General features: G+C 41.1%; 1 protein-coding gene across 2 annotated transcripts; it reads left to right on the top strand.

Annotated features, from left to right (window-relative positions):
• On the top strand, window positions 1–22838 carry LOC5513721 (pre-mRNA-processing-splicing factor 8). 2 transcript variants are annotated; one of them, XM_001633937.3, is made up of 39 exons: window positions 1–124; window positions 212–299; window positions 912–1080; window positions 1521–1685; window positions 2053–2268; window positions 2467–2805; window positions 4031–4136; window positions 4506–4608; window positions 4799–4886; window positions 5130–5559; window positions 5920–6054; window positions 6165–6491; window positions 7166–7372; window positions 7464–7754; window positions 8232–8424; window positions 8906–9093; window positions 9358–9596; window positions 9908–10265; window positions 10738–10962; window positions 11618–11757; window positions 12336–12422; window positions 12528–12756; window positions 13225–13524; window positions 13901–14047; window positions 14453–14613; window positions 15233–15424; window positions 15889–16126; window positions 16640–16768; window positions 17254–17367; window positions 17843–17917; window positions 18161–18319; window positions 18664–18797; window positions 19028–19219; window positions 19497–19686; window positions 20191–20286; window positions 20628–20672; window positions 21131–21270; window positions 21470–21672; window positions 21971–22838. In XM_001633937.3, exons 2-39 carry the CDS (start codon window positions 242–244, stop codon window positions 22123–22125), a joined length of 6963 nt encoding a protein of 2320 aa, XP_001633987.2. In that variant the 5' UTR covers window positions 1–124; window positions 212–241; the 3' UTR covers window positions 22126–22838. The 2 variants fall into 2 exon arrangements, 1 of the variants encoding a protein (XP_001633987.2); XR_004296449.2 differs by lacking the exons at window positions 20191–20286; window positions 20628–20672; window positions 21131–21270; window positions 21470–21672; window positions 21971–22838 and having other exon boundaries at window positions 19028–19313; window positions 19497–19630.
• Window positions 22839–24592: the final 1754 nt, after the last annotated feature.

Raw genomic sequence — 24592 nt, forward strand, 5'->3', positions numbered from 1 at the left:
CCCTCGCTCTAGTTCAAAGAGAGAGACTGGGTTCTAATAGGTTTGAAGGCACGCTTTCGTCGAAGTTACGTTCTCTTTTAGAATTGTTTTGAGTTAACGGCGAAATCAAGGCTTAAATCGCCAAGTAAGTAGTCCAAGCAATGCATATTCTTTTTCGTTTGTTTCTCTTGCGTATTAAGTGTTTTGACGGCCATATTTTTTTTATTTCCAGACATAGTTCTAAATCTTGGTTTCCGCCAAAATGGCGGCCTACGGACACCAATCCATGTCACTCATGGAGGAAAAGTTGCAGGAAAAAGGTGATTTTTCTAGAGATTACTTAACTCGATTCATCTTCAGGGAAGCACGGTGACGCTAGTGTTGTGATGAAAGCTTATTATAAATCTGTGCTTGCGAAACTGCTTGCAAATAACCGATTTCTTTGGAACGCTTTTTTTTTGAAATACGACTCTGGCTCACGTGGGATAGGAACGATGTATTTATTTCTCCCAAGCTGTTGTCAGACATATTAAAGAATGTTTTCTTTATTTTGGATTTTTAATCAAATAAAATAAATTTAAAAGATCAAATAATTATTTCTCACTATCTCCATTTTTATAGCGTTGAGTAGCGTTGATTTAGCAGTCTCCTTGGCAAAGAAATTGGGGGGGGGGGGGGTGGTTATTTTAGCACCGTTTTCAATTAATTTTGCCAAAATAACACGATTCCAGAAATTTACTCTTTATTTCCATCAGAAATAAAGCTTGTACTCTGTAAACTTGTGTTGTTATGCTGAATGTGAGAACTCGAACACAACAAGTTATAATGCAAAACAATGTTTTGTGTTTACAGTATGTATATAGAATAAATACTTCTTTTGATAACTTTTTTTCCCTTTTTTAGAAATACACATGTTATTTTCTTCTTTTCAGCTCGCAAATGGCAGCAACTGCAGTCCAAACGCTATAGCGAGAAGCGAAAGTTTGGGTTTGTGGAGGCACAAAAGGAAGACATGCCTCCAGAGCATGTTAGAAAGATCATCAGAGACCATGGTGACATGACTAGCCGCAAGTACCGCCACGACAAGAGGGTGTACCTGGGGTGTGTATATTTGAATTAGCGCCTGCTTACATCAACGGAGGGTAGCTGTTCTAGAAGATGCAACTTTGGCGTCTTTTCATGTAAACAGCTGGGTACCACACATTTTGTTCCTATGTTTTCTTACCTCAGCCTTAGCTTGTCTTATAGTGTATGGATGGAAAGTTATGCGAGCCCTATTATGCAATAGTGTTGTTAGATTTTTAACTGTTCTAAAAGATGCAACTTTGGCGTCTTTTCATGTAAACAGCTCGGTGCCACCAATGTTGTTCCTATGTTTTCTTACCTCAGCCTTAGCTTGTCTAATAGTGTATGGATGGAAAGTTATGCGAGCCCTGTTATGCAATTTGTTTGATTTTTAAGTTAAAGAAAAACTGGCCCCATTTAACTTTCTGGATTCATGGTAGTATGATGGTTGTTATTTTTTCTCCTACTTTTTACAGGGCCTTAAAGTATATGCCGCATGCTGTGCTCAAGCTACTAGAGAACATGCCAATGCCATGGGAGCAGATCCGTGATGTCAAAGTTCTCTACCATATCACTGGAGCAATCACCTTTGTCAATGAGATTCCATGGGTAGTTGAGCCAGTGTATATGGCACAATGGGGGTGAGAATCCAACAACTTGTGGTCGATGATGAATATTGCTCTTCGTTACTACTCGGTAGTAATTTTTTTGGTTCCAGACTTCTCAAAACTAACAGGCTGCCTCTGCATGTTTGATTGTCTCCATCCAGATGGAAAATATAATTTTGTTTTGTCTACTGACAAGGAAAGAGAAAACCTCCAGCACCTAAACTGCCTCCAAAATCATGATGACCTGCGTGTCAAAGTATTTTAAGAAGGCTGACGATTGATAACCCATATTTACTTGAGTGGATTGCCTATTTTTAAAAACATGTTTCCTTTACTAAGTACAGCATAGAAAGATTTATCCATATATTTTTTAGTAGTAATGTATGCATGTTCCTTGTAGAACAATGTGGATTATGATGAGGCGCGAGAAAAGAGATCGCCGTCACTTCAAGCGCATGCGCTTCCCTCCCTTTGATGACGAGGAGCCCCCACTAGATTATGCAGATAATATTCTGGATGTAGAGCCTCTGGAGCCAATACAGATAGAGCTGGATGATGAGGAGGATGGGCCTGTGTGTGAATGGTTCTATGAGCACAAGGCGCTAACTGACACTCCGTGAGTATAGCATTTTTAAAATCCTATATCTCATACCTTAAAGGTTTAACTGACTAGTTAAATTAATCTGTAGAGTGTAGAGGTATTCCTTGAAGAACCAACAGTCTTTTATTAATAGAAAAACTTCACATTTTAATTGTAGTGTCACGCATGTCTTTGTACATAACATCACAATAATACCTTATTTTGAAATTTTAGGTTTGTCAATGGTACATCCTACAGACGATGGCACTTCTCTCTACCCGTCATGGCCACGCTCTATCGGCTTGGCAATCAGCTCCTGACAGACCTTGTTGATGACAACTACTTCTACCTCTTTGACCTCAAGGCCTTTTTCACAGCCAAGGCACTGAATGTCTGCATTCCTGGAGGCCCAAAGTTTGAGCCCCTGGTCCGGGACGTCAGCACTCAGGATGAAGATTGGAATGAATTCAATGACATCAACAAGATCATTATCCGCCAGCCAGTCCGGACAGAGTACAGAATTGCCTTTCCTTATCTTTACAACAGTTTGCCGTACAAAGTACACCTACCCTGGTAAGTTACTATGGGTCAGATCCAGAATACAATCAACTTTAAAATAGTCAACTCCAGATTACAGTCAATTTTATGATAGTCAATTCCAGATAACAGTCAACTTTATAATAGTCAACTCCATATTAAAGCCAACTTTACAGAAGTCAACTCAAGAATACAGTTTACTGTAGAATACAGTCATCTCCAGAATACAGTTGGCTTAACAATAGTCAACTTCAGAATAACATCAACTTTATAATATTTAAATCCAAAATACAGTAAACTTTACAGAAGACAACTCCAGAATACAGTTAACATAACAATAGTCAACTCCAGGTTACAGTCAACTGTACAATATTGAACTCCAAAATACAGTTAACTTTTCAATAGTCAACTCCATAAATGCAGTTAACCATAGAATAAAGTCATCTCCAGAATTCAGTCAACTGGTATTGTATGTGGCTTATCATAACCCTCTTTTTTATAAGAACCTTTTTAATAAGCATGTCCAGCCTGAAATTTCACCAAATTTTCAGAAAATGCTAAGGCTTAGATAGCAGGTAAAATTTTTTTTTAGTCCTGATGTGTTCTAAAATTCAGAATCAAATTAACAACCTTATTATTGCCATTGGTCATTAGTGTAATTCTCTTCCTATCATAACAACCTTATTATTGCCATTGATCATTAGTGTGATTCCCTTCTTAACAATTCATTGAGTATTTTATTCTTATATACACTAACATTTAAGAACATCGTTAAGAACATATTCAGCCTTTAAATGTCCCAAAAATAAGAGCCGCCCAGCCTCAACTGAAAATTAGATGTTCTCATAAAGAAAATAGTGTATAATTTTTGTGTGTATAGTTCGTTTGTGTGCCACAGAAAAATGGGAACAGCATTCTTAAGTCCATGAGTGCTGCCTTGGGAAGGTGGCAAGAGTAATTGTTGCTAACCTCACTGCCTCAGGTTGCTGATGAAAGATTCTGAGTAACTGCTATTAGTACCATACAATGTACTAAACTTAATGTAAACTGAATCTAGTTGGTTATTTTTAAATTAGGATTTGATAAGAAACACACCAGGCTGCTGATCAAAGACTCAGAGGAAAATGCTATTTGTTCCACTCGTCTGTATTTTTTTCCAATGGGATTTTTCATATAGTACAAACCAAGTTTTTACTACTTTTGATTTCTTGTTATTTCTACATTGGTATCTGTGAATATTCATCAGACTGTTGTTATTTAGGTATCATTACCCCTCTGTGGTTTACATCAAGACTGAGGACCCAGATCTCCCCGCATTCTACTTTGATCCATTGATTAACCCTATCTCCCACAGACATGCTGTCAAGGTGAGTTTGATCCATTGGTGATCCCTCATATCCCTATATATAAATTCTCTCAGGGTGGGTTAAGTTAAACTAACCTCATCCCAGTTGCACAAGTTTGCCAAGACCCTAAGACTTCCAGAAGGCTGCACCAGGTTTCACAGTATATTCACTATTTCATTGCTTAATCCTGGTTTAAGTGTTTGTGGAAATAATATAACTCATATAAGCCTTGGGTGTGCATTGTATAACTCATATTAGCTTTGTTACCTTGTTGTCTTGTTAGCCGACCCCCCTTCCCTATTACTTTCAGAAGCATGTGTCAATAATTGTTCTGGTTTGTTGTTCTGGTTAGTCTAGACTTTCGTTTAAGCTTAAATCTTGTTGTTTCAGTCGGCAGAGCCTCTCCCTCTCGAGGATGACGCCTTTGAGTTACCTGAGGAAATCCAACCATTCCTTCAGGATAGGCCTCTATACACCGATAACACAGCCAATGGTATGTCAGAAAGAAGCTTGAGCTGCCGGGCATGGTCTGCTACACACAAAAGAGTCAAATTCCCTTCTCCTTCATTTTGTGTCTTGATAATCTATTTATGTTGCACTACTGTGAAAAAAACTTGCATATGGATCTTAGATTTATTTTGGATGATTTGCATTGTTTGATATGAAGATATATGAATTTTCAGGCATCGCACTGCTCTGGGGACCACGCCCATTCAACATCAGGTCTGGGCGCACCCGGCGTGCTTTGGACATTCCACTTGTTAAATCATGGTAAGTGTGCTGTTAGCTAAATTTTTCTGTTATCCCATGCGTTCATTACTGTCACCATAAAATATGTTATTACATATGGAATTTCATCTTCATTAGTATTAATATATTATACTGTATATGATAGAGGTCTTGTGCAAGAGACCATTGGTAACTTGCTATGAGATCACAGTTACAATTTTTTCTATACTGAGTACCAGCCTGGACATTGAATTTGTTACCTGATCCATCTATATGATTTTCCAGGTACAGAGAACACTGCCCTTCTGGGCACCCAGTGAAGGTCCGGGTATCTTACCAGAAGCTCCTCAAGTGTTATGTCTTGAATGCTCTCAAGCACAGACCACCAAAAGCACAGAAGAAACGCTACCTCTTCAGATCCTTCAAATCAACCAAGTTCTTCCAGTCAACAACCCTAGACTGGGTAGAGGCGGGACTTCAGGTCTGCCGCCAGGGCTACAACATGCTCAATTTGTTAATCCATCGTAAAAATCTGAACTATCTTCATTTGGACTACAACTTCAATCTGAAGCCTGTCAAGACGCTGACTACTAAGGAGCGTAAGAAGTCTAGGTTCGGTAATGCCTTCCACTTGTGCCGTGAGATCCTCAGGTTGACCAAGTTGATTGTGGACTCCCATGTGCAGTACAGATTGGGAAATGTAGATGCCTTCCAGGTGGGTATTGCAATTTGTAGTGAAAAATAAAGCACACAGATTATCTCTGTAGCTAGCGACCGCACACAAGCCACAATGTGATACAGGGCCATAGCTAGTATTAGGAGAGTCAAGCACTTGCCTCAGGCATAACAAAGCAAAATTAGAGTTATAGTACTCTCCATTCTTGGTCATATTGCCTTGTTTATAATAAAATTGTCTCTGAAATTGTTTTTTTTTCTTGGCCAAAAAGTATTTCTGGCTGCTGTCTGTCTTAAGTGCCTAAAGAACTGTAAAAATTATAAAGCACATTCTTGGATGATATTTTGCTGAAATGGCTAATATTGATTAGTTCAAATAAACTGTCTTTTTTTTTTTCAGTTGGCAGATGGTTTGCAATACATTTTTGCGCATGTTGGTCAGCTGACAGGAATGTACAGATACAAGTACAAGCTGATGAGACAGATCAGGATGTGCAAGGACCTTAAGCATCTCATCTACTACAGATTCAACACTGTGAGTGAATTCTTTGATCCATTCTTATGTGACCTAGCAAGCAGGATGAACAGATGGCACATGCACCTCCTTGGCCATTAAGTCACTCTAATCTCATTTTTTCTTTGCAGGGTGCAGTTGGGAAGGGTCCCGGGTGTGGTTTCTGGGCACCGGGCTGGAGGGTTTGGCTATTCTTCCTTCGTGGGATTGTTCCCCTGCTTGAGCGCTGGCTTGGTAACCTGCTAGCTCGTCAGTTTGAGGGCCGTCATTCCAAAGGCGTGGCTAAGACAGTCACAAAGCAGCGTGTGGAGAGTCACTATGACCTTGAGCTGCGTGCGGCTGTGATGCACGATATCTTGGACATGATGCCAGAGGGGATAAAGCAGAACAAAGCCCGAACTATTCTACAGCATCTGAGTGAGGCCTGGAGGTGCTGGAAGGCCAACATTCCCTGGAAGGTAACTCTTGTGTGATAGTCTCTTGGAATTACCCAGATAAAAGTATGATGGGAGGGTAACACACGTTTTCTGGGTGGAGGTGCTGATATGCCAACAATTCCTGGAAAGCATCCTTGGAAACCCAGGGGTATTTCCTTCTGACGTTTAACTCGAAAGAAAAATAACCTCTGGGGAACAGCAAGGAACAAACTTGGCAAAAAAATATAGGCCTATGGTGAGCAGCGGTTTGCCTCCAAAGAAGATTGATCGACGACAGCTTTTCACATGCTTTAATTCCCAGGGACCCAGACGCCGTTGTCTGTCGCGACAGCTTTTTTGCCTTTTTGCTTTTTTTAGTGAAATGTTAGAGGAAAAAAACCCTGGGTTTCCGAGGATGCCTGGAATGTATCTCTGGTGTGGTAGTCTCAGATTACTCAGACACAAGTATGATGGAAGGGGGATATTTGTATTCTGGTGGAGGTGCTGACCTTCCCTAACATAAGCATAGTTACCCCAGAATTTTTTATTGCCTAACATACTTGCCTCATACTTCTCTGTAAACAAGGAGAAGGAAATAATGTTTTTTTTTTTTGTTTTTTTTTTTTTTAAATGAAGCCTTTTTTTCAGATTTTGAAACCATCAAATGTAAACATGCAATTTTATTTGATATACAATCTTGTGTCTTCACTACTTAGGTACCCGGCCTCCCGACCCCTGTCGAGAACATGATCCTGCGCTACGTGAAGGCAAAGGCCGACTGGTGGACCAACACTGCACATTACAACAGGGAGCGTATTCGTCGAGGTGCTACTGTCGACAAGACAGTGTGTAAGAAGAACCTGGGACGTCTCACACGTCTCTATCTAAAGGCAGAGCAAGAGAGGCAACACAACTATCTAAAGGTGAGAACTTGTACCATCTGATTCTTCCAAAATTTAACATATGAAAGAGGGTAGACATTGTTTTTCTCTTATGTTATGATTTTTCTTGTAGGATGGTCCGTATATCTCGGCAGAAGAGGCCGTAGCTATCTACACAACCACCGTCCACTGGCTTGAGAGCCGTCGCTTCTCGCCAATCCCCTTCCCCCCTCTCTCTTACAAGCATGATACCAAGCTACTGATCCTTGCCCTTGAAAGGCTAAAGGAGGCATACAGCGTCAAGAGTCGACTGAACCAGTCGCAGCGTGAGGAGCTTGGACTGATTGAACAAGCTTATGATAACCCTCATGAGGCTCTCAGTAGAATCAAGCGTCACTTGCTCACCCAGAGAGCATTTAAGGAGGTACCCATCTGGATTTATTACTAATTAGTTATTACTCAATTATGGACTGGTCGGTGTATGCTGGTCCTGAATGTTTAGTATGGGTATAGCCCAATTCAAGTAGAAAGGGCTGGGCCTTGGTGGCGCTGTTAGCGGACCACTGCTCTGTATTGTCTGTGTCCACGCCTCACAGGTCCTGGGATCAATTCCCACTTTCAAAATGCTTTTTGCCTTTGCATTTGCCATTTCTCTTTTATCTATTTCCACATGAATGCCAACAATTTTGTGGTCAGGCATTTTAAAAAGTCCTGGATTTTTTATCTTGGAAAAATTCCAATGTTTTATTTAATTTTGGAGAAGACATATCACACTTTGTTTTAAAATGGTCATTTTGGGATTTTATCACATATTGAATGAAATTTATCACAAAGGAAAAGGCTTTGCTGAGTACAGATCTATGGGTAAAGGATTTCACTACAATCTTGCCTGTTTGTCTAGGTTGGTATTGAGTTCATGGACTTGTACAGCCACCTTATTCCTGTGTACGACGTGGAGCCTCTAGAGAAGATCACTGATGCCTACCTTGATCAGTACTTATGGTACGAGGCTGACAAACGGCGCCTCTTCCCACCATGGATCAAGCCTGCGGACACAGAGCCTCCGCCCCTGCTTGTATACAAGTGGTGCCAAGGTAGGTTCACATCTCACCTCCGTGGCAGAGCATGAGGGATTTGTATTCCTTATTTTAGTATCAATTACATTTGGTAAATGAAGTACAAAGTCTTTAGTTTAGATGGTTGTTTAAAAAAGAATTCAGGCATTCAAGCTACTGTTTGTGTGTGAACGAAGCAAAAACTGTTATCAGACAGAGTTTCACAGATTAAAATCGTAGATGTTCGCAATAATATTTACTCAAGGAGCCTGAAATGATATCTTATATCATATCTTAATTATTTATACGACTACATTATTTGACTAACCTCTGCTGATACAAAACAATTGCTGTGAAAGCATGTACAGTATCACTTTGTTTGCAAAATGAAGTATCACTAGCAGATTTCTGTGGAAAACAAATCTTTACATTTGTCTGATGTAAGGTCTGTTCTGAGGCAGACACTTTTCACACTTTTTACCAACCTGAAAGTAAGAATCAAATTTCTCCTGCATTCTAGGCATCAACAACTTGCAGGATGTGTGGGAGACTGCAGAAGGAGAGTGTAACGTGATGATGGAGAGCAAGTTTGAGAAACTATACGAGAAGATTGACTTGACTCTACTTAACAGACTGTTGAGACTCATTGTGGATCACAACATTGCTGATTACATGACTGCCAAGAACAATGTTGTCATAAACTACAAGGTACAAATAAGCTTTATTAGGTACAAATAACCTTTATTAACAGGTACTCCTTTTATTCTACAATGAAACACTAACTGCCCCTATTCTACAAGGTACAGTAACACTAACTCTTTTTGTTGGTATCCAAATTAAGTTTCAAAAGTCTTCTATTCTGCTTTACCAATGCACCCAAATAAATTCTAAATCTAGACTATTAATGGTCACAGCTAGACACTATACAATCAGTTCAACTTGTGTCATGGTTGCTTTCTCTATTCTTTTCAGGATATGAACCACACAAACTCCTACGGAATCATCCGTGGCTTGCAGTTTGCTTCATTCGTTGTCCAGTACTACGGCCTGGTGCTTGACTTGCTCGTGCTTGGCCTTCAGCGTGCAAGTGAGATGGCAGGACCACCACAGGTACCCAACGACTTCTTGACCTTTCAGGATGTGGAGACAGAGGGGCGGCATCCTATCAGGCTCTACTCCAGATACATCGACAGGATCCACATCTTTTTCAGGTAACACATTGTCTTTTTGGTTAAGGATGTTTAGCCAGAGGTCCCCTCCCTTGCACAATTCACATGTATTTATAATTAAAGTACTAAATCCCCAAATACTTTTTATTTGAACCTAATACTCATAATAAACAAAAACTGTTCAAACTGTTGCCATTTTACCAGCAAACTTTCATATTTTTTCAAAAACTCTAGAATAGTAGACCAGATAAATAACAGTACTTATGTACGCTTTAAAAGTCAGCCTTCCGTCATTAACAGTTTCGATTTGTTTTTTGTCTGCATACTCATACTTTCGTTTTCGTCATTTTCAGGTTCTCTGCCGAGGATGCACGAGACCTGATCCAGCGCTACCTGACAGAGCACCCTGACCCCAACAATGAAAACATCGTGGGCTACAACAACAAGAAATGCTGGCCACGTGACGCACGCATGCGGCTAATGAAGCATGACGTCAACCTGGGTCGTGCTGTATTCTGGGATATCAAGAACCGGCTGCCTCGCTCCATTAGCACATTGCAGTGGGAAAATAGTTTTGTGTCTGTGTACAGCAAGGATAACCCCAACTTGTTATTCAACATGTGTGGCTTTGAGAGCAGGATTCTGCCCAAGTGTCGGACAACCTTTGAGGAGTTCACTCACAGAGATGGTGTGTGGAACCTCCAGAATGAGGTAAGGTCTCCTGATCTTTTCTTGGGCACAAGATGGGGTCACCAGTTCTATTTTTGGCCATTTTATATTCTCCGACAGGGGGTAGGGTCACATTGTTTATTTATGGACAAGGGGTAGGGTGACATGATTCTATTCTTGGACACAATGTAGGGTCACAAAATCTGTTCTTGACATGAGGACTTGTTAGACATGAGTTAGGCAGTGTTCAAAAAAGCTGCGGCAATAGCCGGCTGTTTTCTGGTCTTTGCTGGTGCTTTTTTTCTGTATTCCCCTTTTATATTTTTGAGTATGCAGGCTTTTTCCCCCACCAAAATCCAGAAAGCCGGCAAAATCTAGCAGATTTAAAAAAGTTATTTTGAACCCTGGTTAGGGTAGCATGAGCAGTTCTCACAAAAATAGCATGTTGTCATTCCGTGATAGGCATCCAGTTTCATTACGCTTATAACAGTACCTTGTTATCATTACATGACAGGTGACGAAAGAGCGAACAGCGCAGTGCTTCCTTCGTGTAGATGACGAGTCCCAATCACGCTTCCATAACCGCGTCCGTCAGATTCTTATGGCGTCTGGCTCCACCACCTTCACCAAGATTGTGAACAAGTGGAACACGGCACTCATTGGGCTCACTACTTATTTCAGAGAAGCTGTGGTCAACACCCAGGAGTTACTGGACTTGCTGGTCAAGTGTGAGAATAAGGTGATGTTCGAATAGCTTGTGTAAGATGTTGGGAGGTTAAGGAAATTTGTGGGGATTGTGTTAAGAGTTGTATACCAACTACTTTGGAGAAGCCGTGGTCAACACCCTGGAGTTATTTGAGACAAACATGGTACATGTTTTGGCACCTTAATGTGTACAGTACTTACCCGCTTATAAGAACCTAGAATTTAAGAACCTAAAAAGCCTGAAAATACAATTTTAAATAAGAAACTATTTAGCTTAAAATTTGAAACAGGTTCCTATTTAAAAAAAAAATAACCTTTAAGATATCCCAGCAAAGATGAAAATCATGATTTTTAGCATAATAATGAGAGTTTGAATATATTTTAAGGGGTCTTGACCACATTTTGTACCATGGCCAGGCTGGTATTGACAATTCATCAATTTATATACCCCACTTCTACCAGCCATTAGTGCAGTATATTAACTTTCATTTAAAATTGAGAACCTATTTAAGAACCTAAGTAGCCTATTAAATTGTTAAATAAGAACCTGTTAAGGCTAACCTGGAAAAACCTAAGTTCTTAGAAGTGGGCTAGTACTGTATAGAGTGGGCGTCAAACCTGTTACAAAAGAGGTGAGAGGTGTCATCTGCTCACATGCTAACACCTGGCCTCCTGTTCCTCCCTTTCAGATCCAAACTCGTATCAAGATTGGTCTTAACTCCAAGATGCCTAGCCGTTTCCCACCTGTGGTGTTCTACACGCCTAAAGAGCTTGGTGGACTTGGCATGCTCTCAATGGGCCACGTGCTCATACCACAGTCTGATCTAAGGTGGGTGGAGCCGCAACCTGAGTAAAAAATATTTACATATGCAAAGCTTGCGTGGTGTTCTTTATATTGAAATTTGCAGCAAGCAGTAACTAACCATTTTGACATTACAAATTGAAAGATGTACCACTTCATAGACTCGTACTTGCATCAAAACTCTATTAAATTTATATTTTGTAAAGGCTCTGAATATTAAAGCCATATTGCTCTAGTCTGTACATTAGGTTCTTCTTTTTAATGTAATCACCATAGCCGTGGCAAAGGTTTTTATGCTGGTTACTTCATACTCTTCTGATTACCAAAATACATGTTTTGGCAACTCGACATATATTGTAATAGGTAGATGATGACTAGGCTCTTGTATATTGAAATAGTTGTATAAAGAATGCGGTTGTTTTTGTGTTCTAATTTTTGCAAATAGCATTTCATTGAGTTTCTCTTGTATCATATGGTCTCAAGTGTAGTATCAAGTAGATCTGTTTTGTTTGTATAAAATCAGTAAATCATTGTATCAAGCAGATCTGTTTTCTCTTATATGGCCTAAATCATTATATCAAGCAGATCTTTTTCTCTTGTAACAGGTGGTCGCAACAGACAGATGCTGGGATTACTCACTTCCGGTCTGGAATGAGCCATGACGAGGACCAGCTTATTCCAAATTTGTACAGGTGAATAACCATGACTTAGAAGGTTAATAATCACAGCAAAAATAATGAATTTTAAATATATATTTAACAGAGTTTTCGTTCCAATTTTTTATTATTCCATTTCAGGTACATCCAACCATGGGAGTCAGAGTTCATTGATTCCCAGCGTGTTTGGGCTGAGTATGCTCTGAAAAGACAGGAGGCAAATGCACAGAACAGACGCTTGACGCTAGAAGACTTGGAGGACTCATGGGACCGGGGGATCCCCCGGATCAACACGCTCTTCCAGAAGGATAGACACACGCTTGCCTATGACAAAGGATGGCGTGTTAGAACTGACTTCAAACAGTATCAAGTGAGTGAGGGATTATGAAGGTGGGAAAACATGGGAAGAGATTAAAATAAAATTAGGATGATCACACTACAAAAGCAGGCCAGTTTTATGGTATCTACAGATAACTAAATGGCGATATCTACAGTAATATATGCACATAAATATCAGAGATATTTGCTCTTTAGTTGTGCTTGTGTAGAAGTGCTCAGAGACAAGAGAAGTTTTAATTGATTGGAATCAATTTTAATTGGAAGAATACAACCAACTCTCGTTATAGGGAAATACAGTTGTTACTATAGCATTTTTCTTCATTTAAACTGAATCGCCAAATTGCCCAAATAACCATAGGTGGACAATATTGTATTGTTATCAGTGTTGTTCTTGTTTTTTTTTTTTTTTTAGATTTTCCTGTGGAACCTACACTTCTTATAAAAACCTGTCACTTTCATGTCCTTTGTTATAATCGACATCTTATTTCTTGCACATCAGGTTCTCAAGCAGAATCCGTTCTGGTGGACACACCAGCGTCATGATGGCAAGTTATGGAACCTGAACAACTACCGCACAGACATGATCCAGGCCCTAGGTGGGGTCGAAGGCATCCTGGAGCACACCCTTTTCAAGGGTACCTACTTCCCTACCTGGGAAGGTCTTTTCTGGGAGAAAGCCAGTGGTTTTGAGGAGAGCATGAAGTACAAGAAACTAACAAACGCGCAGAGGTCTGGATTGAACCAGATCCCTAACAGAAGGTTCACGTTGTGGTGGTCGCCTACCATCAACAGGGCTAATGTGAGTCATCCAGTAGCAGATATAGGTGGAGGGTTTAAGGGGTTTAATCCTCCCCCACCCCCTTGGGCTGCCAGAAAGCCATATGTAACAACAAAAAAATTACCCCTCCTCCTCTTTGTCACTGAGCCAAACCTCCCCGATCTAGCGAAAAGCTAGATCCTCTCCTGTCATCCACGTGGTGTGTTTAATACTAGCAGTGAAACACTTCCTCCTTGTCTTTGTATGTGGGTTTTTATTCTCTCTCACACACCTTGTTTCTTACCTACCTTTCTTACTCACTATGTCTCCCTCCCACCTCTCTCTCTCTCTTTCTTGCCAGGTGTACCTTGGCTTTTATTCTTTCTCATTCTTTCTCACCTATTCCATCTCTCGCCAGGTTTATGTGGGTTTCCAGGTGCAGCTCGACCTCACTGGTATCTTCATGCACGGCAAGATCCCCACCCTCAAGATCTCACTGATTCAGATCTTCCGAGCCCATCTGTGGCAAAAGGTGCATGAGAGCGTCGTCATGGACTTGTGTCAGGTAAGATATTACCATTATCACTCTGTGGACAGGGTGAAGGTGTATAACCCACAATAGCAGGCACCAGAGAAGATCAGGGTGCAACCCATTTGTGGCGGGAGGAGTAATGAAAACGCTAAAGGCAGGGTAATGCGTTTGTTTTCTCAAACCCATTCAGCAGTAGTATTGAAACTTGTTTTTCGAAGTATTATTTTTATTTTTTTCGCTGCTTCATGGAGCTGATCAAGTTTGTTGTCATGTTTGAAGAAGAAAAAACAGCCAGCCATGTGCAAATCCTTTGATTGATGGCAGACATTTTTTTTAATTGCATGTCAAAAACTTCGAGGTTGCTATTTAGCAATGAAAGTGGTTATTTAAAAACCCAGGGTACTGTTTATGTACTCTTATCCGTTTTCTGTGTTTTAGGTATTTGATCAGGAGCTTGATGCCCTGGAGATTGAGACAGTGCAAAAGGAGACAATTCACCCGCGTAAATCATACAAGATGAACAGCTCCTGTGCTGATATCCTGCTCTTCGCTGCGTACAAGTGGAACATCTTCAAGCCATCGCTACTTGCCGACACAAAGTAATAGTCAGACCAAGTTGCATGTATTCTTAAAGAACAGTAGTCAGCCACACTTGTGTTATTGTTCGCGCTCAACATTACAAGACAAGTTCTTTTTTAAGAAATCTTGAAATATCCTTCTAAAAACAAAATATTATACCTCTAATATATTATAATAACTATTGTTATTATACCTTATCAACCAATAATTTGAGAAAATATTGCAATAGCTTTTCCAATTATTTTTGTTGGAAATGGTTGCTTTTTAGCACTTTTTTACTGGAGAAATTCGCAATTTTTCTCTTTATTTTGCCTATCCTTGTCTTATTGCTTATTTCGATTATCTCAGCGCCGCATTTTAAAATCATCGATTTGGTTTTTGAAAATCCCAAAAGCCAAAAATAAATCGATGTTTTGAAAATGCGCCATCGTGATACATCAAAATCGGCCAAATAACATATCTTTGTCTCTAACGTTTTCATTGTATTTTTCACTAATTATTTCTGGTTTCAAACCCTGGAAGCAGAATTGTAATGTCTAGAAACTGATATAGTATGGAATATAAAAAGTCTTAAAATGACTGCCCGGATAAACATCTGTTAAGTGTTAATTGACACCTGTCACTCAACTTATCTCCTAGCGACACAATGGACGGCACAGTGACGCAGAAGTACTGGGTTGATGTGCAGCTGCGATGGGGTGACTACGACTCGCACGACATCGAGAGATACGCTCGCGCCAAGTTCCTTGACTACACCACGGACAACATGAGTATCTACCCCTCCCCCACGGGGCTGCTTGTTGCCATTGACCTCGCCTACAATCTGCACAGGTGAGCGAGATGACGCAACATGCAGTCGGGTCAAAAAGCCCTTGTCAGCAACGCCTTTGTTTTATTGTTTCCATTCAGCATTGGAATACAAATTATGTGTTAAAAATATCGAGATAATAATCTCATTTTATAATAAATTCACCAAATTCAATCCAAAATATGCCAATAGCTTTCGCAAACCAGCTGATGGAACTGGATGCTTTTTCAGTCCTTTCTCGACACAAAATGGCGGCTAAAGGTACTTTTGTGGTTGTGGGTTGTGATTTTTACTGCACCTTGCGTATGCAGCCGCGGTACACTTTTAGGAACCTTTTTTCCTTCTGCCTCGCGTGTATTGCATTTTCTTTAACTGCCGGTAACTTTTCGATTTCTACCATTTTTCTAACCGCTAAGTCATGGGTCTGTGATCCTTCCTTCTCCAGTGTGCAACCTTGTTCACCCTTTACCGTTTCTTCCCTCTGCAGTGCATTTGGTAACTGGTTCCCTGGCATCAAACCCCTGATCCAGCAGGCTATGGCAAAGATAATGAAGGCCAACCCTGCGCTCTATGTGCTTAGGGAGCGTATTCGTAAAGCGCTTCAGCTGTACTCCAGTGAGCCCACTGAGCCATACTTGTCCTCGCAGAACTACGGAGAGCTCTTCTCAAACCAGATCATCTGGTTTGTGGACGACACAAATGTCTACAGGGTTACAATTCACAAGGTTAGGTTCACCCTGTTTTACTAAATTTTCACCTAAGAAAAATGAAGATTTTAGTTTTTCGGTTGGTTGCATTTTTTGTGAACTTGTTGCTGCTATTAGGTTACGAATCCGATTCTCTTGTTATCTGCCGTCGTTGTTAATGTTGTCGTAGTCGTAGCAGCATAAGGTCCCTTTTCAAATATAAGAACCATTAATTTATGATTTCACATTTCTTATACCATCGAGTTCAATTTGAAAATAATTTGCATTTTTCAAAAGCTCATATTGCACGAGCCGATCAATTTAGACGAGAAATCGTATGATAACATTTTAACAATTTACCTGGCAGAATTTTAATGGGAACAGGCACCTTATTTGTGTCTCAAAAATGGTCTTGGTTTGGAGGACAAAGGTTAAAATATACCAAACAAAGTCTACTTCCGAGTGCGTTTTTTGTCGCTGGTGACATTGCAATTCAGGCTAAGCCTGTGATGAGGTTAATGAACGTATGTTGACTTTCTGTTTTTCCTGCAGACGTTCGAAGGTAACTTGACGACAAAGCCTATCAACGGCGCGATCTTCATCTTCAACCCTCGCACAGGGCAGCTCTTCCTTAAGATCATCCACACTTCCGTGTGGGCCGGACAGAAACGTCTCGGACAGGTAAGTGAAAGCTAAGCATATATATGAGCATAGGGTGCCCCCTTTGGCCTTCAAAAAGTGGGCCATTCCTTATTAAATGATCGTCAAATAAAACTTTCTTCAATATAATACCTATGACTGAACATACAGTTCAAATCCTGAGTACTTTCCTTGCATGTGTGTCTGGCAGGGAAGGATAGTAGGATAAAGCGGCTTTAAAGCGACTTAGTCAGCCATGCCTTTGTGTTGTTTTCTTTCAATAGTGGACGTAAAAGTATGCATGGAATGCTCGAAATAGTATCTAAAAATAAAGTTTTATGCTTCGTTTACCGAATTTAATTGAATGTTGCAGTAGCCTCCCAAAATCATGAGTTACAAGAATCCGCTCGCACCTTAAGTATTTCTGGATGACAAAATGGCGGCTGGCAATGCTACTTTAAATCGATATGTACAAGTAAGAATACGGTATTGAAATATATTGTGAATTGTTTATCTCTTAAACACAGTTGGCCAAGTGGAAGACTGCTGAGGAAGTGGCAGCATTGATTCGATCGCTTCCGGTGGAAGAGCAGCCCAAGCAAATCATCGTCACGCGCAAAGGCATGTTGGACCCCCTAGAGGTAAGCTTGGCTGCTAACAGACGCAAATGGTTCTTTAACCACATGACCATTTCTGATCTATAGTTGGAACAAACTTGAAAACAAGCCCGTATAGTTTGCTAGCCTTCCGATCTTTTATTAGCTTTCTACGAGATCCACCTAGTAAAACTAAGCTTTGCCACCAACCAAACGCAAGTATTAGATTTAATCACCTAGCAGGCTATAAAACTTGGATCCTTAAGTACATATCCTTAAGTACAGCTTTGTCAGAAACAAGGCCCCACTGTTGCTAGCCTTTTAGCTCATAATCTTCAATCGTTGAAAAAGATTGCAAACAAAGCTATTTCGCGAGTCTAAAAAGCCAGTCCATTTGGTGTTTAGACTAGCTAGACCCCTGTATGTAAACGTAGCTATGCTGCAAACGAACCCTTATGGTAAGGCGACAGTCGATCTTCTACTAGTCGTCGATTGTCTGACCATTATTGTTTTATTCAAGGTCCATTTGCTCGATTTCCCCAACATCGTCATCAAGGGTAGTGAGCTACAGCTACCATTCCAAGCTTGTCTCAAGGTTAGAGCCGCTCCCTTGTCTTAATTTGTGTCAGTTTTGTTAATGCTGTGCAACTTGTGAATATACTGTATCAACCATAATCTGCAATATCGCACTAAGACCAAGGACAACACCTTCAAACTACCTTCCCAAACCAAGAGCTTCTCTGGACTTGTTACTGTGAAATTCAACCGTATTTGTATTGTAATCTTGAGTGTGTGCAAATGGCAGAAGTAAACCATAACAAACCATTGCCATTATTAGGTGGAGAAGCTGGGTGACATGATCCTGAAGGCCACGGAGCCCCAAATGGTGTTGTTCAACCTCTATGATGACTGGCTGAAGACCATCTCTTCCTACACTGCCTTCTCTCGTCTCATCCTCATCCTCCGCGCCTTGCACGTCAATGCGGATAGAACCAAGGTAGAGTGATATAAATGCTGCATAGACTTCAAGGAGCGTTATTCATCCTATTTGGTTTATTTCTCTTAACTAAAAGGCGCTGTGCACTAAGCACATGCTGGAAAACGTTGACGCCGTTCAAATACAGCTTAATAAAGCTCTGATGTAGCGTTAATGCTCGATTAAGCGCCCAGCATCCCATAAGAAACCACTTAAAGTAACAAAATATTTGAATATATTCGGTCACTCAAATAAATTGAGTGACCGAATGCAAGGCATTTTAAACTGTAAGGCGTTAGCTTTTTTTAAGTGGGCTTAAGTCATACCTCCCCAAGGCCGTCTGAACGTACATGCTGTTCTTCCAGGTGATCCTCAAGCCAGACAAGACGATCATCACAGAGCCGCATCACATCTGGCCTTCACTCAGTGATGAAGAGTGGGTCACAGTGGAGGTGCAGCTTAAGGATCTAATCCTCGCGGACTACGGCAAGAAGAACAAGTAAGTAGCAATACGATGGAGGAGAGGGGATGGTGTTTAAGGGGAAGAAGGGTTGTAGGAGAGGGGATGGTGTGTAAGGGGAAGAAGGGGTGTAGGTGAGATAGCGTACGTAAGGGGATAGGAGGGTTGTAAGCGGTAGAAGGGGAGATGTGTTACAACTCGAATTAATGTGATTAAAAAAACCGGCTGGATCAATACGATCAATAAGATAATCTCAATTATGATTACAGCGTCAACGTGGCGTCCCTGACTCAGTCCGAGATCCGAGACATCATCCTGGGAATGGAAATTAGCGCACCCTCTCAGCAGCGTCAGCAGATTGCGGAGATCGAGAAACAGACCAAGGAACAGTCACAGCTGACGGCCACCACCACACGTACCACGAACATACACGGAGACGAGATCATCGTGTCAACTACAAGGTGTGTACCTAGCACGCGGTAAACCACAGGTAGACCACTCTACCACACATACCGCTAACATACACGGAGACGAGATCATCGTGTCAACTACAAGGTGTGTACCTAGCACGCGGTAAACCACAGGTAGACCACTCTAGCAGACGTACCGCACGTATCACAATAGTTGAAAGTACATCAAAAGCAACACTCCCCCCCCCCCCCCCCCCCCCCGGATTAGCTACTTAGCTACCGGTTTTTTAAGCCTTTGTGTTGATTGACTCTTTACTGACGTTCCCAGTAACTACGAGACACAGACCTTCTCGTCCAAGACGGAGTGGCGTGTACGTGCCATCTCGGCCACCAACCTCCATCTTCGCACCAATCACATCTACGTGTCTTCAGACGACATCAAGGAGACAGGCTTCACTTACATCCTGCCCAAGAACGTGCTCAAGAAGTTCATCGTCATCTCCGATCTACGCACCCAGGTCAGTTATGATACACATTTACAAGAAAGTTGCAATACTTAAAGTGCAAACTTGGCTCAAAATGGTTGATTTGTTTGAGGTATCTACCCTTTTAAAAGTTTTATTGTATTATGTTGGATGGCTTTAAAATAAGATAAATATTATTTGCGCCTTTTTTGAAATTATTTTCAAAAAATTCAAGAATTTATATTAGCAATTAATATTGAAAAGTTCCTTTTTGATCCCGAGTGTTTGCAGCTTCCAATAAAATATTTATTAATGAAAACACCTCTCAGCTATGTATGTATACCGGACATCTGTAAATTTGCAGGTAAGAGATTTTTGTCGGTAATTGGAAAATGCTTTACATTCTGTTGGCATCTTTCTTGTCAACTTGGACGGCTCATCATAGCAATTCTTTTCTAGGGTAATATTCCTTTCACCAATATACCGCTTTGATTTGTACTTTCATAGGCAGGGTGTATTCCAACGATTTCTTTTTTAACGTTTTAATTTCCGCCCTAGATCTCAGGATACCTGTATGGAGTCAGCCCACCCGACAACCCTCAAGTGAAGGAGATCCGCTGCATTGTCATGGTGCCGCAATGGGGAACTCACCAGGTGCGTCGATCACCTGTTGAGCATACCTTTCTCAGTCCCCCTCCTTATCATCATCTTCATCTTCATTGCCATCATAGTTGTCGTTTTTGCCATCAACATCATTTGTATTTGCGCCGTTTAAAGTCGACATTACAATTGTCATCATAGCCATCATCGTAAGCATCAATCTCTATCATCGTTATCGCCACCACCAACATCATGATCGATCTCTATACGTCATTCATGATCAGCGTTAACAGCCATCTAGTTTTTCAGGGGCATCCCTCCCACGAAGAACATCGCATCTCATTAGTCCAAAAAAGGTTCCACAGGGACTAACTATCCATGTTGTTGCGTTGCAGACCGTTCACCTTCCCAACATGTTACCCCAACACGACTACCTCAAGGTAAGCTATACCTTGTGTCAAGGGGTTGTCGTATGGACATTTGACTATACTTTTTGGCAACCAAAGGAGTGTGTGTGCAGCCTTAGCATCCCCCCTCCCCATAGCTTCACGATGCACGTCACATATAGAAATGTTCTCGGGTAGGTTTTTAGTTGTTGTCTCCCTGTGCCCGTTGTGGTTGTGGAAGTTTGTGGAAAGGGCATAGAGAGCTTAACCCTAACAGCGGCTGGCAAGAAGTAAACAATTTTGTAGCTGTGAACACACCTCAAACAATCCAGAATAAGGATTCATTCAGCATTCAGGAATAGTAAGCATTGCTTGTTTCAGCCTTATTAATCATTAGACATTCGTTTGGGCCGTTTGCCTACGAGAGTGACATTTCCTAGACCCATCCTTGTTCAAGAAATTCTCCTCCAATTGCCTTATCTGGACCTGATGTTCACACATTTCATTACTAGGAAATGGAGCCTTTAGGCTGGATTCACACGCAGCCCAACGAGTTGCCTCAACTGGCGCCACAAGACGTGACCACACACGCCAAGATCATGGCGGACAACCCGTCATGGGACGGCGAGAAAACTGTCATCATCACGTGCAGGTGAGCACGCTTTCGGTTTCTAGAAAATTTCCGAGAATATTTAATTAGAATTCCGCAGGGTTAGTAGCGTTCTCTGATCTTATACAAACTCGCTGGTGTCCGCTCGGGCAAGTTCATTTTATGTTTTTTTTTTACCAAGTTATTTTACTATTTTGGGAATAGGAAAGGAATTTCGCTTATCGCTCTACTCTTTTCTCAGTTTCACACCCGGATCATGCTCGCTCACCGCCTACAAGCTCACTCCTTCTGGATACGACTGGGGGCGTAACAACAAGGACACGGGCAACAACCCTCGCGGGTACCTACCCTCGCACTACGAGCGCGTCCAGATGCTGTTATCAGATCGCTTCTTGGGATTCTTCATGGTTCCGGCACAGGGTTCTTGGAACTATAATTTCATGGGTACGTAACCCTAGTATCTTAGCGAGCAGATACTCTGACCATATATGAGTGAGAAAAGGTTTCCTAGAACTTTTCTTCCTGGAACTTAATTTTCTTCTTGGAATTTAATGTTTAGGTAACCCTAGTATCGTAACAAGCAGACACTCTAGGGGTTTTAGGGTCCATGTATAAAAAGAAAAAATATTCGTGATGGAAAATAAAATCGCCACTAATCGTTTTATCATAGAGTTGTTGTATCCTTGGTGTGGAACTCTTTTCATTGTTTCGTATATAATAGCCTTCTTTTTTCTATCTTCAGGCGTGCGACACTCCGCTAACATGCGGTACGAATTGCAACTATCGAACCCAAAGGACTTCTATCACGAGGTCCATCGGCCCTCGCACTTCCTTAATTTCAGCACCATGGAGGACAGCGAGCTGATCGGCGCAGACAGAGAGGACATGTTTGGTTAAGAAAGACAGAAAGGGGATGTATGGTTAGAGAGAACAGAAATGACATGTTTGGTTAAGAAGAACAGAAAGGGGATGTACGGTTAGGCAGAACAGAGAGGGCATGTTTGGTTAAGAAAGACAGAAAGGGGATGTATGGTTAGGAAGAACATAGAGGACAAAGACAGAAATACAAAGACAGAAATAAAGAAAGGGGATGTATGGTTAGACAGAACAGAGAGGACATGTTTGGTTAGGGTTTGGTTATTGGTACCCTGGCTTGCTCGTTATTAGACCCCGACTGTTGTGACTGGGTATCTCTTGTGAATATAAGTGGAATCCAGGCAACGCTTCTACACATATAAATCGCACACAGCTCAGTGTAGAGAGATTCAAGTGAAAATACGTTGTTTTTGACTTCATATTTTTTTAGGGCACATTTTTTTGCACTAGGAAAGTTGTGATACTCACCACTCTTCAATAGTAAGCCTGAATAATAGTGTCCTAATGGAACAGCTATGTGGCTGTGTTTCTTGCTTTGTTCTAGCATGTGATCCAGTCAACATAGCTTTTTAGAATAGGCAATAGCCAACAACTGTTGGAGAGTCTAAGTTATTTTTTTGTACAGATTACGAACAATCTAAGCTTAATGTCTGCCTAACTAAGTAATCTAAAGAAACTTTACTTGTAATATCCAGTTGTGCCGAAGTTTCTATTAAATGTTTTTCTGAACAAAATATATTGATGCCCACATATTTCTACTGATAATCAGTAGGTAAAAACGCAGGTTTCTCCACCACTTATAAGTGGTCGCAAAAACCGCTGGGTATCCCCAGACAGATTAACACCACCAAGAGGACGACAAAAGGCATAATCTTTTTTTTTTGCTACAGCACACGACTCGCAGATTTCATGCGTGGTGGAACAGATACGTCTTTATCATTGGGTTGGAGCTAATACTTTACAAAGAAGGAAGACGTTAAAGTTCCAGTCGCCACCCGTTGTCTAGAAACGCCTTCAGTTCCTTGCTGATGATGCAGTCCTGCACCCAGGATTTATCTCCAAAGGTGCAATGTTTTCTTTAAAAATGCAACATTTTCCCCGGGGATGGGGGGAAGGGTTTCAGTGTGGCTATAGCACGCAAGCCTTCCTTCTCCCCCCCCCTAAATGTGAGACCAGTGGAAAATCCTTTGATCCCTTGGATTAGACGAGAATGACCAAGCCGAAATTTGGAAAGAAAATCGTGACAAACTGACGTGTTTCATTCTAGATAATGAAGAGAACAAAACGATTGAAGTAATTGATAAAAAGTAATTGATACATGGTTCTGCCATCGTTTGAATTTATTTACCACCTTCATTTTTACAAATAATTTCTACCTTTTGTTCACCTTTCGTTCGGAGAATTGGCAATAGGCCATTTCGCAGTTAATTTGGGCTACCTGTGTAGTGGCGCAATTTCGCACGAAAACGAGTCAATCTAGGGCACTCGCGGGAAGTTAGAAAACAAAAACAATGTTTACAACGAAGTTGGCCACAGGTAGCCCAGGCTCTGTCAATGAGTTATTAGTTAATGCTATTGATCGGTAGTATCTTGGTGTTACGGAGCACCAGCACCAAAAACACAATGGAACAAAAGCCAAAAACAAAGACCTTAGAACGAGACAATGAAATAGAGTACAAAGGCCTTGAGCACCAAGTTCCCCGTAACACCAAGGGATACCCTATTGATCTTAAACACGAAGGCGCGGTATAAAAGGGCCTAAGCCCCGCCCCCATTTTCCAAATGGAGAGAAAGTCCAATATGGCGGCCATTACCGTTACGAGCCCAGTCAAGAAAGAATGCCCCCAAATCTAATGATTTGATATCCAACGAATAAATAATTTCCCAAATGAAAGAAAAGATATGTTTGATTTGTACTTCAAGCCTATCTTGGCAGCGAGAAATGCATATTTGTCTTAGAATTCGTACATTTACGGCGCGATTTCAAATCTCCCGCCTTTCCCTTTGACTCCATTTTCGGTATGCTTACCTTCCCGAACCTCCTAGAAAAGGATTTGGTAAGCTTGGGCCCGTAATGACTACAGTTATTGCTTAGCAGTCTATCCTAATGGATTATGCGTGCAACGGGGTGCAAGCAAAGCTAAATTTTGCCATTCTTAGCGTGTTTAGAAATCGGAGGGTACAAAATGCAGGTTGCAGGTGAGATGCAGGTCGAGTACAAAATGCAGGTCGGGTGATTTTACAGGTTTTTTTTGCTTTCCCTATTTCATTCAATTTCTACGGCTCACGTGACGCGTTAAAATATTGAACACTTAGATTCTCGTTTATTACTAAGCAATTATGTGACCTTGGGAATAATAAGAATATCTTGCCAGCGATTTGCTGCACATCAAGCAAACTTGGGTCAAGTAATGTTAACAGTATAAATATGTCAGTAAAAATTGTATAAGAACGTAAACCCACGAATTTTCCTCCGCTTCATGTTAAA

This window comes from Nematostella vectensis, chromosome 4 (genome assembly GCF_932526225.1).
Source record: "Nematostella vectensis chromosome 4, jaNemVect1.1, whole genome shotgun sequence".
Taxonomy (NCBI): domain Eukaryota; kingdom Metazoa; phylum Cnidaria; class Anthozoa; order Actiniaria; family Edwardsiidae; genus Nematostella; species Nematostella vectensis.